Below are 15,550 nucleotides of genomic sequence, written 5' to 3'. Positions count from 1 at the left end.
GCTGGAGTCTTTGTCTTATCTTTCCAATTAGCATTAGAAATTCTTTGATCCATGCCTGGCTGTTCTCTTTAAGCAGCTAGTTATTGCCTTTAGGAAACCGGGAAGAGATGTCTTTGCAGGCATATGTGAAAGACTATCTCTCTTGCTCAAGAATACACTGTCCTTGAGTTAGTCATGTACCTTATTAGCATACTGAAGGCAGTATCTTTTTGCAGGTGAATATTAAATCTTCATGTTCCATGCCAAATGTCCTTGAAGCTGCTGGGCATAATGTCTTTCTTCTGTGGTAAGATATGACTGTATTCATGATGTTATCCAGAAGTTTTTTCTGCATACTGGCTCAAAGCAGGGAATAGGCTGACAATCCTTAACCTAACTGACTAAGCCTCATGCTAATGCTCATGTTTACTCCAGCTCTGTAATATCCCTAACAGTGGAATTGGTGAAAAATGGCTTTATTGCTTTGGCCAAGGAAAGAGAAGGTTATCTTCAACCCCTCCTTTCCAACATGTCAAATGTACTCCTACGGGAAGGAGTCCCAGTAGCCCCATTACGGGTAGATACTCTATCAGAATCCTCACAGGGTGATTCAAGTCCACGGCATTTGCTTGTAGCAGAGTCCAGCCAGTCAGAGGAGGTCCACCAGTGGCAATTCCCTCTGAGGCAATCAATGATCCTCCCCGAATCACCTGCTTCATCATTGGGATCATGGATTAGTGTTCCTGTCGCCACTAGGCTTGGAAGAATGGTTTATGGGAATTCCCTCCAACCCATTGCCAGAACTTCAGGAGCATTTGTCTCCACCAGAAGACCTTTCTTACATGATTTCTGGACAAGTTGGGAAAAGCTCTCAGAGTAAATGTCTTTAAGGACAAGGATCCTTGTTTGGAAGTCTTTGATCTCCTCCAAATCTTGGAAGCATCAGCAGAACTAACAGCTATTCTGGTCCACAATATCCTACAACTCTTGCAAATGAGAATGTGAGAAAACCCTATTTCCTATGCCTCAGTGGAATAGTCCAATTACCTTATCAATCTGTTGTCATGGAGTCTGCCCTGAAAAGGCAAAGAAAACAAGAATATATTTTAATACGTCTCCAGAGAAAGATCCCAGGCTACTGGATAATTTTGAGAAATAAATATTTTAGAGTTCCATGTTTAGTGCACAGATTTCCTCCTACTACATCTACATGGTACAGTACTTTCATGACTGTATAAAGAAGTTGAAACCTTTTCTTTAATTCTGCGACAGCAGAAATGCATTCGTCCAGCCACTTCTAGATTTTGTAAAATGCATACGCCATCTTCTTTGGTCTGTCTATGAATCATTTGATACAATTTCAAGTGCCTTTATAGCTTCCATTGGGGCATGTCTCATGGCCTTGTTGAGAGCTAGTAGTCTACGCCATGATATCCATGACAAGTGGGCAGATGTACCTTGACTGGGAGAACAACTCTTTGGAGAAAAGTTCAAAGAGACACTTGCTCAAATAAAAGAACAGAACATAGTGGTCCAGCCCTTTGCTTCAGGAAAGGAACAGCAGTCTTCTGCAAGACGCTCCTACTACACTTTTAAAAGGATGTATTTCCAGAGATGTCTCTTGTGACAATTCCAACACTACCACCTTCTGCCTCTTCCTCTACAGCAGCAACAACTTCCAGTTGACGCTCAACAATGAGAATGCTGTCAGCCAAAAATGCGATAGGTCCAGTCCAAATCTGGGCCAAATTTTTGATCTATTAACAAACCCAATATCGCATTCTCTAATTGGGAGGAGAAGCCAGACCTTTCTAACAGAATGGCACAAGATAACCAGAGATCGCTGAGTTTTCAAGTTCGTGGAATCTGGATACCGTTTGCGTTTCTCCCTGCTCCCATTAATTCCTCATTATTCAGCCTTCAGTCTGGATCTATGCCACCTAGGCCAGCTCCATCTAAAGGTGGAGTCACTTTTTTAACAGTGGGCAGTAGAACCAGTTCCACCACATCATCATGGATTAGAGATCTACTCCTGCTGTTTCCTCATTCCCAAGAAATCTGAGGGAATGAGAATTATCCTGAATTTAAGAAGCCTGAGCAAGCATCTTCTGTGAGAGAAATCCAAAATTAATTCCCTCAGCACTATCCTCCCCTTCATCCAAAATGGGGAGTGAATGTATGCTCTCGATCTAAAGGATGCTGTAAAGGAATGTATGTTAGACTCTCCTTAAACGTATAGGACCAGGAATCTATCCTAGTCTACCTTAAGAGAGCCCAAAATAGAATGCTGGTTGCAGGATTTTTCCCCTGGGAAGAGGGTAAGAATACCGCTTAGGGCATGTTGTGTAAGTGGGTTATAAATAAAAAAATAAAGAAATAAATGCATAAAAATAAGACATGCCCTAAGGAGGATACATGAGGAGAAGGAAGCAGGAGCTTTACTAAGATACTTGTCTTGCAACTACTGCCTTTTATTTCCAGCACAGTTGAGGTAAACAGGCTCTTAGTTGTTTAATTTCACCTGTAATTAATAAAAGTCTGTAGAAGAATCAGTGGACTCTAGTCTCTTCTGTCCTCTGGCAAGCCAAAGATTGCTCACACTGTGTTATAGATGCTTATGCAAATATTCCCATCCCTCCCAATGGCATTATTTATGCTTCATGATAGCCTCTGTCCATTATCAATACAATGTACTCCCCTTCAGACTCTCAGCAGCAACGAAAATCTTCACCAAGTATCTAGCTGTGGTAGCAGCACATCTATGACACCAGGGCCAGGGCATCCAGATTTTCCCATACCTGGATGACTGGTTGATCTCGGCCACCTCTCGGGAAGAAATACTAACCTCCTTTCGAACAACCATACAGGTCCTACAGACATTGGGTTTTCTGATGAATTTTGACTCTAATCCCTTCACAGAAAATCAAAATTTACTGGGGCCTGGATAGATTCTCTGCAAGAGAGAGCTTTTCTTTTGTCAGATCAGGTGAACACTCAGATCTCTTGATTAGAAATTATTGAACACAGCCCAGATTCTGCTAGCCCAACTGACTATTTTATCTTTTTGAATTAAGGAGGTACCACCATCTACTCATTTATGGATTGTACATATGACAGTGGAAGCAGATTGAAGCCTTAGTTACTACATAAACAAACAGGGAGACACGAGGTCATGGACTCTCTGCCAAGAAGAAATAAAAATTTGGGAGTGGGCATGCAAACATCGAGCTGTCCTGCAAGCAACCTACCTTCCAGGGAAATCCAACATGTTAGCAGATCGACTCAGCAGAAGTTTCAACCTTACGTATGGTCTCTTCAACAATCAATAGCCAACAGATTGTTTACGTCTAGAACCTTCCAACCATTAAATATTTGCTACAAAGCAAATAGAAAGCTGGAGAAGTTTTGCTCTGTTTTTCCCAGCAAACTTAGATCTGTTGAAGATGCTTTTCTGTTAGATTGGAACACAGATCTCATGTATGCTTTTCCACCAATTTCACTGACAGCCAGAATAGTGTGGAAAGTACTCAAAGACTGGGCCCATCTGATCCACATAGCTCCTGCATGGCCAAGACAAATTTGGTTCATGAATCTGGTACAGCTATCCAGCAGTCCTCCAGTCAATCTCGGATCACACCCTATCCTTATTAACTCAAGAAGAGGGAACTCTGTTTCATCTGAACCTTCCATCCCTCAGCTTGATGGCTTGCATGTTGAACACTCAGTAATTGCAGATCTGTTCTTGCCCGAGAAGGCTGAGTACATATTAGCGTCCACTAGAAAACCATCATCTCGAAGAGCCTATGGTTTCAAATGGAAACAGTATTCCATGTGGTGTCAACACAACCTTGGATTGGATCGGGTTCCAATGTAAACCCATAGACTTGCTGAATTACTTGTTCTCTCTTTCTGCTTTAGGCCTTAGTATTTCATCAGTGCCATGGCGGCTTACTATATTCAAATTGATGGTAAATCTGTCTCAATTCATCTGTTAGTATCCAAATTTACGAAAGATGTATTGCATATTAAGGAGGTAATTTTTAAAGGAGTTACGCTTGTAAATGTAACATACTATTGTAGCAATTTTCAAAAGCAAACTTACTAACGTTAATGGCTTGATTTTCAAAAGCATTTACATGCTTAAAAATGGGTTTTACTCACATAAGTGGGCTTTTGAAAAACACTACAAGATATGCCATTGAATTGTCCATAGGATTTACTTGCGTAAGTGGCCTTTGAAAATTGCTATGTTAGTATGTTACATTTATGTGCGTAACTCCTTTGAAAATTCACCTATTAAAGTGCACTTACACATTTAAAACCTATTGACATTTCAATGGCATATATTGTAGCAATTTTCAAAAGTCCACTTACATGGGTAAAGTGCATTTACACGTGTAAAACCCAGTTTTAAGTATGTAAATCCTTTTGAAAATTACCCCTTAAACCTCCATTGGTAAAACCTCCTTTCCCATGGGACTTAAATGTCGTTTTGGAACAAACTAATGAAGCCACCATTTGAACCTCTGGAGCTGGCTTCTCTAATGTATCTCACGTGGAAAATGTTTCTTGAGGCAGTAACATCAGGCAGAAGAATCAGCGAGTTGCAGACTATAGTTCATTATTTGCCTTATATACAGTTCTTTCACAATAGGGTGGTTATCTACACCCTTCCAAAATTTCTATCAAAAATAGTTTCAGCTTTCCATGTCAAACAAGCCATTTGAAAATTGCTACAATATATGCCATTGAAATGTCAATAGGTTTTAAATGTGTAAGTGCACTTTAATAGGTGAATTTTCAAAGGAGTTACGCACATAAATGTAACATACTAACGTAGCAATTTTCAAAGGCCACTTACACAAGTAAATCCTATGGACAATTCAATGGCATATCTTGTAGTGTTTTTCAAAAGCCCACTTACATGAGTAAAACCCATTTTTAAGCATGTAAATGCTTTTGAAAATCAAGCCATTAACGTTAGTGTGTAAGTTTGCTTTTGAAAATTGCTACGATAGTATGTTACATTTACAAGCGTAACTCCTTTAAAAAATTACCTCCTTAATATGCAATACATCTTTCGTAAATTTGGATACTAACAGATGAATTGAGACAGATTTACCATCAATTTGAATATAGTAAGCCGCTATGGCACTGATGAAATACTAAGGCCTAAAGCAGAAAGAGAGAACAAGTAATTCAGCAAGTCTATGGGTTTACATTGGAACCCGATCCAATCCAAGGTTGTGTTGACACCACATGGAATACTGTTTCCATTTGAAACCATAGGCTCTTCGAGATGTTCTTTCCAAGGCCACACGTAAATGAAGGTGAAAAATCCCTTCTTACTTTAAACTGTAAAAGGGCCTTAGCTTACTATAAAACAAGAACGCAGCCACATTATCAGACTTTGCAACTATTCATTTCTTACAATCCTAACAGACTGGGCATAGTGGTTGCCAAACATACATTGTCCAACTGGATAACAGATTGCATCATATGCTGCTGTGCACTAGCCAGCCTGCAAATTTCAGACTCCATCGAGGCTCATCAGGTTAGAGGCATGGCTGCTTCACTAACTCATTTACAAGGAGTACCTCTCAAAGACATCTGCAAAGCTGCAACTTGATCGTCACTGCATACCTTTGCATCCAATTACTGGATGCAGTTTTGCGTAACCTGTTCATCCTGTATTCTGTTCTCCATGGTGAGGTCCAGGTTGCCTATTCAATAAATGCTCTGCTGTAACCCTCAACTTGGGACTCCCCAAATGTCATGCCTAATTCAGCCCTGCTTATCCACAGAAAAAGCAAGTTTGCTTACTGTGAACAATGTTTTCCATAGATAACAGGATGAATTAGCCTTGCAGGAGGGGAGGAGGGGAGGAGGGTAGATGGATGGGTGGAGGGAAGGGTGGAGGGAAGGGGGGTACCTGGGAAGATGTGGCAGAATTGTTGGGATTTGAAAGGGTTTAGTTTAATATATTTTTAGTCAGCTAGCTTTTGGTTTTAATGTATTTTAGTCATGTACCATGTTTTGTTTTTAGTATATATGTGTTTGAAGGTTGCTACTGCAACTTCAATCAATGTAAACCGCCTTGAAATGAACTTGAAAGCCGGTATATAAGACTGAATAAATAAATAAATAAATAAAACCTGCCCACTTCCCTGGAGAATCGACTACCTAGCTAGATTAGCTAGAGACTCGATTGAGGGGGGCTCACTAGACAATGCCCGCACAGGAATTCCCGCACATGCTGCGTATAGAAATAGTTCTACTAGCTGCCAGTTGATGTCACCACATGTCATGGCTAATCCATCTTGCTATCTACGGAAAACACCGTTTACGGTAAGCAAACTTGCTTTCTATCCCCTGACTACTAAAATAAGTGGACCCTATAGCAACCGAATATCTGAGCCATTGCGAATTGGAAGTTGGGCAGTAATGGAAGTGTGGCCAATGTGCTAAAAAAACACTTTTTTCTTTTCTCTACTGTGCAGGTCATTCGAGCCAATTCTGCGCCTTCTCCCACAGGGAATCTCCCCTGTTAGCCAGCATTGGGCTACCTGGGCTCTCTATAACCTTGTTTCTGTCTATCGTAAGTAACTGTCCTAGAATTGCCTACTAAACATGCAACTCTTACCTTAGGTTGCCTTTTCCTAACTGTTACTAGGAAACCATTTGTAGAGGCTTGACTCCTATCTGGTTAACAGGTAAGGTGGGCCAAAGCTGCATAGGTCTTCCTTCCTTACTGGGTTTATAAAGGATGTTTCTCATGGTGGATGTTAAACTTGCTCCTGCCAGGATACTCCCCTTAAAGACCTCTTTCATCTCAATGAGCATAAACCCTCCTTCTTAATCACCGATGAACAGTTCTTAATACTAGCTATTGTCAATGTATGAAAAAGTGCTCTCCCAGAAAAACTTGTCAGATACTTCAACATGGCAAGCAGACCCCTGCTCCCTTATCGATCTCCTGTTTTCTAAGCAGAATAACTCCAGTTGAGGCAGCCTCTCTTCATAGAATAAATTCCTCAGCCCTTTTATGTATTTGTTGTCCATTTTATAGACTTTTTCAAGTTTGCTGATTTTTCCTGGAAATGTTGCCCAGAACTAAACACTACGTTATGTGTTGTCTAACAAGGGCTTTGTACAATCATAGCATCCTTTCATTTTCCCTGCACATTTGGCTTTGCAAACATTAGTTTGGTCTTTTTTCAGGGGCAGCAGAACATCATTACTGGGTGCGGGTGGGGGTGAGAGCAACCAAGCTTTGCCCGTACTTCGCCCCTAGTTCTGCCCTCAGCTCCAACTCCCTGCTCCCACTGCCAGTTTCTTATTTTATGAGTACAGTTAGTCATTCTTCCATACATTCTTTACATAAATCATAGCATATAATTATTCAGTCTCAGACCAGCCAATAAAATTCTTAATGCTAGAAAACCATAGTGCTAAAGGAGAAAATGATAAAATCAGCATTTCTTTTAGAAGGGTCAGAACTAAGCGACTGTTCTGTACTGAAGATCATTAAGTAGCAAGAGATGTAATCAGAGACAGAGAAAATATGGCCTAAAGATATAAAAACAATCCGAATTATTGAGCAACATTCACCGGATGAAAACCACTTCCAAGCTCTTCTCAATATGTTGCTATATAAATTACAATGTGCAAGCTTCAGAAAGAAGGTGTTTGACACAATGCAGGTATTAAGCAGTAAATCTGAGAGCGTGAAATCATACTCAACATACTGTACCCTGACTTAAAGGGAGGTTCATTCTTGTCATTGTATGTGCAAGACAAACATACCATACCATAAAAAAGACTTCTGATGTCATCTAAGTAATAGAAACACAAACTTCCTCCACTACCAAGCTCAATATGAAAAACAAAATCCTGCAAAAAAACCTCCAAAACACTCAGCACATATGTCATACTAAAGCAGCACTAACGCACAAGATTCCAAACGTAGCAACCCAACCTATGAAAAGGTAGCACTGCAAATATTACACTGGGCCTCAGAACTACTACACAAGTTCCTCACATTAGGAAAACAAAACAAGCTTGGACTACTATGGATCCCCATACAGAAGTTGCATGCTAGCTAAATCCCTTACCTCATTCACACACAGAACACAGACAGACAATAGGCAAATACAGATTAAGGGACTACACTTGGAAAGAGAAATGCACGGACAAAAAAATAGGAATCCCCCAAGAAGGCAGATGTGCATGCAGTTCAACAATGGAGAAATAGAAACAAAAATGAGTTTTCTCCTGTTCTGAGCAATAAACAAAGGTAGAGAAGATTCCCATTCCAAAAGCTAACATATTCTAATCATTAAACTGAAATAAAATCCTTTTTCCTATTTCTGTTGCCTGGACATTTTGGGCACTAATATAGTTTCCACCTCCCACAAGAATGACAGGAACTTGGTTGCCCCAGTATAACAATTCACACATAGACACAAATAGAAGACTGACAAGAGGTTCAGTAGCCCCAACATAACACTTTGGCTCAAAAACCTTGATCCAGCCTTCCTCCCCTTTGATTAGCAAATGTTTTTGGTCAAGAGGGTGTAGCAGCACATGGTGACCCAGGGGAAGGAGAGCTAGATCAAGGCTTTTGAGCCAAAAACCTTGATCCTGGCTCTACTCCTCCAACAAAAGCTAGTGGCCCACTCACTCAAGCCTTGATCCAGTAGCCACTCTCCTCTTGGCCACCATATGACACACTCAGCAGTACAAATACCTATTCAGAAATATGACTGAAATTAGAAACATAGGACAGAATTAAAAAAATTGGACGGAAATAAGAAACCTCTAAGCTCTCACTCATACCCAGCACCACCCACTCTCACCCACCACCCACTCATACCCACTCACACCCAACACTCACTCACCCACTCATACACTTCTCCCACTCATACCCACCACCCACTCATACCCAGCACCAATCTCTTACTCATACACAGCACCAATCTCTTACTCATACACAGTACCACACACTCATACCCAGCTCCGCTCACACACTCATACCCAGCACCTTTTATTATGCCATACATCTGTTCCTCATACCCATACCTCATGCCATACAACTGTTCCTAATACCCAGCTCCGCTCACACACTCATACCCAGCACCTTTTATTATGCCATACAACTGTTCCTCACCGATTCTGTTTGCTACACAACTATATTACCGACGCAATTGGCTGCACTGTAAATATTCTCTTACTATATCTCTGAAGTAATATCTCAACTATATTACTGACACAATTGGCTGCACTGTAAATATTCTACCAGTTGTCCCTCCCCTTTCTAAATCGAAGTTATTTCTCCCTGTTTCATTGTAACTTTTTCACATCCTTACTATTGTTTAAGATGTTTGAAGTTCGATTATTGATTATTATGTTACTCCCTGCCTTATTCACATTGTTAAATGTAAACCGGGTTGATGTGATTCTTGTCATGAAAGTCGGTATAACAAAATAATAAATAAATAAAATAAATAAATAAATATGCTTCCCCAGCCCTTCAGTCCCCCACCAGTTTCTCTCTTCCCCTATCCCCCAACCCCATCAGTTTCTCTCTTCTCTTTCCCCTCCCCCAGCCCATCAATCTCCCCTAACCCATCAGTCCTTGACAAGTTTCTCTCCTCCCACCCCCGCCCCATCAGTTACCCACCAGTTTCTCTCCTCCCACCCCAGCCCCATCAATTTCCCACCAGTTTCTCTCTTCCTCCCTTCCCCCAGTCCAAGCACTTTTTCTCTTCCTTCCCCCTTCCCATCAGTTTCTTTCTTACCTCCCCCCAGCTTTTTCATTTTCTCCCCTCCCCAGCCCCTTCAGTTTATTTTTCCCTCTCACCTTACTGCTGCTGCTATCTGCCATCTGTTGCTGCTCTCGGACTGCTCCATCTGCTGGCCGGTGCTTATGTCCCTGTTTTATTCTCTTGGTCTTAGCTGCCAGAGAGCATGCAGCACTTGCTGTAGGCTGATCTTGTTCATTGCAAAATTAGCTTGCAGGAAGTGTCACCAACACAAACTGAAAGTTGCAGCAGGAACAGCAGCATGGTTTCCTGCTGCTCCTTGCTGGGTCCAAGACAAGCATGGCAGCACACAAGGTTTCCCAGATGGGAGCTGTAAAAGGTTGGATGGGCCCGGGTGGCCCACCCCATTGCAACGCCTATGGTATTGTTCACATTTATTTGAGGGATTTTAGGTCTAAGCAGTTGTGAATATGGGCAGACTAGATAGGCCATGTGAGCTTTATCTACTGTCACATTTCTATGTTTCTGTATGTAACATTCCCACTATGAAAAGGTTTCACCTCCCTTTTACTGGCCTTGTACCTAGCAGCCCAGGCTTAAACTTGCTCTTTAGTTAGTATCTTTCACATTATAATTGAATGTTTAGAGGGAATTTCTAAAGATACTAAAATTTAAAATTTCTTCTTCATCCAGCCAGTTGGGTTTATGCCTCCCAACCAGAAAATATAGACAGACACTACCAGGTTTGCTGATGTTGCCTTGTATAGGCTCCCATGCTGACCTCAACCTGCCAGTATTCTCTGTCTCCAGTAGATGGTAGGCAAACATCCTGTGAGCTGAGGCCTGGCTAGGCCATGTGCAGAAGATAGAAATTTGGATGGGCATCACTTGAGATGAAAATTTTAAACTCCCTCCCTCCATTGAACACAGTCCATGGATAAGGGGGCTTCCAGTTATTGGAACAGGGTTCTTCCCAGCTTTTATCCCAGGACAAGCAGGATGATAGTCCTCACATATGGGTGACATCATCGATGGAGCCCTGACACGGAAATCTTCTGTCAAAGTTTCTAGAAACTTTTGACTGGCACACTGAGCCCACTGAGCATGCCCAGCATGCCATGATATTCTCATCCACAAGGGTCTCCCCTTAGTCTCTTTTTTTCCGCGTTGCTGTTAGCCTCGCGTAATAGGAGTTCTGTGAGTTTTTTCCCTCACTTTTTCCTCATGGAAAATATAACTTTTCAGTCACAAAATGATCTACTCGGGTCTCCCTTCGACATACCGTTTGGTGAGTACTTTTTGAGTAAGTTTTTCGGTCGATTCCGGACACCTTTTTATTCGGTACCACAGGCCATCAGCTGTTACCTGGCCTGTTTTTTCATCATGGCCTCGGGATTCAAAAAATGTCCAAATTATACCCGAACAATGTCGATAACTGACCTGCATAGCGTTTGCATTTTATGCCTGGGATCAGGCTGCGATGTCCGAGCTTGTACAACTTGCGCCCAAATGACACCGAAGGGTAGGCGTGCCTGTTTGGATAAAATGGAGGATCTGTTTAAAAAAATCACTCCATCGTCACCTTCGACATTGTCACTGAAGAAATCATCACCCTCTGTTGAAAAACATCGAGGAAAGAAAAAGGCCGATGACCATCCGTCACCGGCCCCATCCGGATCTTCAATAGCGTCTTCATCGATATCCACTAGGGAACATCGTGAAAAGAGACGCCATCAACACCGTTCTGCCTCCGTTCCATCGGAAGAAACGGCATCCACATTGGCACCGAAGGACATCGAACCAATGCCGAAGCGTGTCCGGGTACTAGAGCCACCATGCCCCTCTGTACCCGAGATACCGAGGCGCTCTCTACCGGGATCTGTGTTAGAGACTGTGCCACCATGCTTAGTTGTGGAAGTACCAGTAGTGCCAGTCTTACCTTCTCCTGTGACAGTGGACCTAGTCTCCAGGGAAGAAGTGACTTCCATGGTTCAACAAGCGATCATCGAGGCTTTTCAAAAATTCCAGCCTCCTTCGATGCCAGCACCAGTACAAACACCGGCACCGATGCCAGAACCATCGATCTTTCAACCTCTGCTAAATAGAATCGATGCCTTAATCGGTGTTTTTCTAGCTCCGACACCGATGCCACCGTTGGCTCCCCCAATGCAGACATCGACACCATCGATGCCTAAACATCCACCGGTGATTCCTTCGATTCCAATTCCAGGCTCATCGGAGGATGATGGAAGGGACTCGGACTCCTTTCCGGGGCCATCGGGTCTTCAACACCCCCGTGCACTGACATTACCTTTGATGCCACTCCCGGATCCATCGATGCCTTTACATCCTGGTCCATCGGGCAGTGCCAGCCATCGACTACCATCGATGCCTTTTCTGCCTCCTTCGATGCCAAAGCAGATTCCAAGTCAACCATTGAAGTCTGCTTCTAAAACAAAGCATCCTCTTCCAAAAGACAACTTGGATCCCTCTGGATCACATTTTCAACCTCACTATAGTTCTTGGGAGGATGTAGATACTGACACTGATTCCGAAGATTTAGAATCAGATCCTTCTCCACCAGAAGAGAGGAGGAAGTCCACTCCTGAGGACCTATCTTTTGCAAATTTCATAAAGGAAATGGCGGATACAATTCCTTTTGAATTGCTTGCTGAAGAGGATAAAGACACAAAACACTTGAAGTGTTACAATTTATAGATACACCAAAGGAGGTGATGGCCATACCCATTCATGAAGTGCTTCTGGAACTTCAGCATAGATTCTGGGAACATCCTTGCTCTGTACCTGCTGTAAACAGAAGAACAGACGCAACATACCTGGTACAACATACCCCAGGTTTCCAGAAACCACAATTGCCACACCACTCAGTGGTCATTGAATCGGCTCAGAAAAAAGCCAGGAAGCAAAAACCACACTCTTCTGCCCCACCAGGAAAAGAATAGAAGTTCTTAGATGGCTTAGGAAGAAAGGTTTATCAGGGATCCATGCTGGTGTCTAGGATTGCGGCATACCAGCTATATATGATGCAATATCAAAGAAACTTGTGGAAACAAGTTCAAGATATTGCTGATAATCTCCCTCAACAACAGCAGCTGTCACTAAACAATTTGATTGCCAAAGGTCTTGAATCCGGCAAACACGAAGTACAGGCGGCCTACGACTCCTTTGAAACATCCGCCGGTCTGTCAGCAGCTGGAATCAGTGCACGAAGGTGGGCTTGGCTCAAGGCCTCAGACCTCAGGTTAGAAGTCCAAAAGAGACTAGCAGATCTCCCATGTACTGGAGACAATCTCTACGGAGAAAAAATTCAGGACACTGTCTCCCAGCTAAAAGATCACCACGAGACACTCCCTCAGCTCTCCAGTTTGCCATCAGATCAGTCTCTTCAGTACGAAAACCCACCAGAAGGGATGCCAGGAGGCCCTTCTATAGGCCCAGAAGGTACTATCCACCTACTTCTTCGGCACGCCCCTATCGTCCACCACAAAGAGGACGTCCATGCCAGCCAAAGCAGACAAAAACCCAGCCACCTCCATAAACGGGTCCAGCAGCTGGTTTTTGAAATACATCAAGACAACAGAAGCCTCTCCATTAATCCCATGCCCCACTTACCTGTAGGAGGTCGACTCCATCATTTCAAACACCAATGGAGTCTCATCACCAAAGATCAATGGGTATTAGCCATACAGAATCGGGGATTCTGTCTCAAATTCAAAACAATACCCCTGCATTCTCCACCCATCCCACTTTGGACAAGCACTGTCATCACATCTCAACTTCAAGTAGAACTCTCAACTCTGTTGACTACCAGGGCTATTGAACCAGTTCCCCGGTCTCAACAAGGCAAAGGGTTCTATTCCCGCTATTTCCTAATTCCAAAGAAAACAGGCGGCCTTCGGCCTATCTTAGACCTCCGCAATCTCAACAAATTTCTTCAAAAAGAAAAGTTTCGGATGGTATCCTTGGGAACCATCCTTCCCTTGCTTAACGGGGAGATTGGCTCTGTTCTCTAGATCTTCAAGATGCTTATGCGCACATACCCATTTCCACACAACATCGCAAGTACCTATGATTTGTCGTGGGAAAACATCATTACCAGTATCGAGTCCTGCCATTCGGACTTGCTTCTGCGCCTCGAGTATTCACAAAATGTCTAGCAGTGGCTGCTGCATATCTAAGAAAAAACAGCATTCACATTTTTCCCTTCCTAGAAAATTGGCTAATCAGGACTCCATCCAGGCAGGGAGCTCTGTCTGCCTTAAAAAGCATAATAATACTATTACACTCCCTGGGATTTCTAATCAACTATCAAAAATCCCACATCGAGCCGTCTCAGCTCCTCCCGTTCATCGGAGCAGACCTTGACACCACAGTGGTGAAAGCTTTTCTTCCAAACGACCGTGCCAACAATCTAGCACACTTGGCGAAAGCAATAACCAACTGCCAGTTCGCCTCTGCCCATCAACGTCTAGTGCTACTAGGACACATGGCCTCTACAGTACATGTTACCCCTATGGCGAAATTAGCCATGCGAAGAACTCAATGGACTTTAAAATCTCAATAGTTCCAAGCTTTCCAACCACTGTCATTCACAGTTCAAAACACCCACCAATTACGCCTTTCGCTCCACTGGTGGACAAATCAAACTGCCTTGAAAGTTGGTCTCCCATTCCAGCAATCAACTCCGCAAGTCATCTTGACCATGGATGCCTCCAACTTGGGATGGGGAGCGCATGCCAACAACTTTCAAACACAAGGTACATGGACTACACTCGAAATGAAGTGTCAGATAAACTTCTTGGAACTTCGAGCAATGCGTTATGCCCTTTATGCCTTCAAAGACTGCCTCTCAAACAAGACTGTGCTGATATAGACAGACAACACAGTAGCAATGTGGTATATAAACAAACAAGGAGGCATGGGCTCTTATCTGCTCTGTCAAGAAGCAGTACAGATTTGGGCCTGGGCTCTCGAGCACTCTATGCATCTCCAAGCAACTTATCTGGCAGGCATACAAAACGTTCTAGCAGACGATCTCAGTTGGCATTTCCATCCCCACGAATGGTCTCTGGATCCCGGTGTAGCGAGCAAAATCTTTCAACGCTGGGGTCACCCAACCATAGACCTCTTTGCGTCCAAACTGAATCACAAAGTGGAAAGGTTCTGCTCCCTCCATGGACGTCGACAAACGTTCCCCAGGGACGCCTTTGCTCGCCCCTGGAACACCGGACTTCTATATGCGTATCCTCCGATCCCGCTCATATCCAAAACTCTCGTGAAGCTTCAACAGGACTCAGGGACAATGATCCTCATAGCCCCGTACTGGCCTCGACAACTATGGTTTCCTATACTCCTCGACCTCTCGATCAGAGAACCAATTCGCCAGGGCACAGCGCCCACTCTCATAACTCAGAATCAGGGCAGGTTGCGTCATCCCAACCTGCCAGCTCTTGCCCTAACAGCTTGGATGTTGAGAGCTTAATTCTGCAACCACTTAATCTTTCAACTCAAGTCTCTAAAGTTCTTGTAGCTTCACGAAAGCCTTCCACACGTAAATCTTACCACTCTAAGTGGACCAGATTTACCAAGTGGTGCACGCAAAACAGTTTTAACCCTTTCTCTTGCCCCACTCCTTCTTTATTGGACTACCTGTGCCACCTTTCGGATTCTGGTCTACAGACATCTTCTGTAAGGGTACACCTAAGTGCCATAGCAGCATACCACAAGGGAATAGGGGATGCACCGATAAACAGCGCAGCCCCTAGTGAGTCGATATATGAGGGGCT

At 43.2% G+C, this 15,550-nt stretch overlaps 1 protein-coding gene across 2 annotated transcripts in view; it reads left to right on the top strand.

The window, feature by feature from the left end:
• The window catches only part of ZER1 (zyg-11 related cell cycle regulator), a 170,938-nt gene that overhangs the window by 139,233 nt on the left and 16,155 nt on the right, over window positions 1-15,550 (top strand). For both annotated transcript variants that reach the window (XM_029612340.1, XM_029612339.1), the window contains exon 14: window positions 6,480-6,577. In XM_029612340.1, the coding sequence (XP_029468200.1) occupies window positions 6,480-6,577 (98 nt within the window). The remainder of the gene's footprint in view (window positions 1-6,479; window positions 6,578-15,550) is intronic.

Source organism: Rhinatrema bivittatum, chromosome 8, assembly GCF_901001135.1.
Source record: "Rhinatrema bivittatum chromosome 8, aRhiBiv1.1, whole genome shotgun sequence".
Taxonomy (NCBI): domain Eukaryota; kingdom Metazoa; phylum Chordata; class Amphibia; order Gymnophiona; family Rhinatrematidae; genus Rhinatrema; species Rhinatrema bivittatum.
The sequence above is the reverse complement of the archived record's forward strand: the minus strand, read 5'-3'. Positions and strand labels throughout refer to the sequence as shown.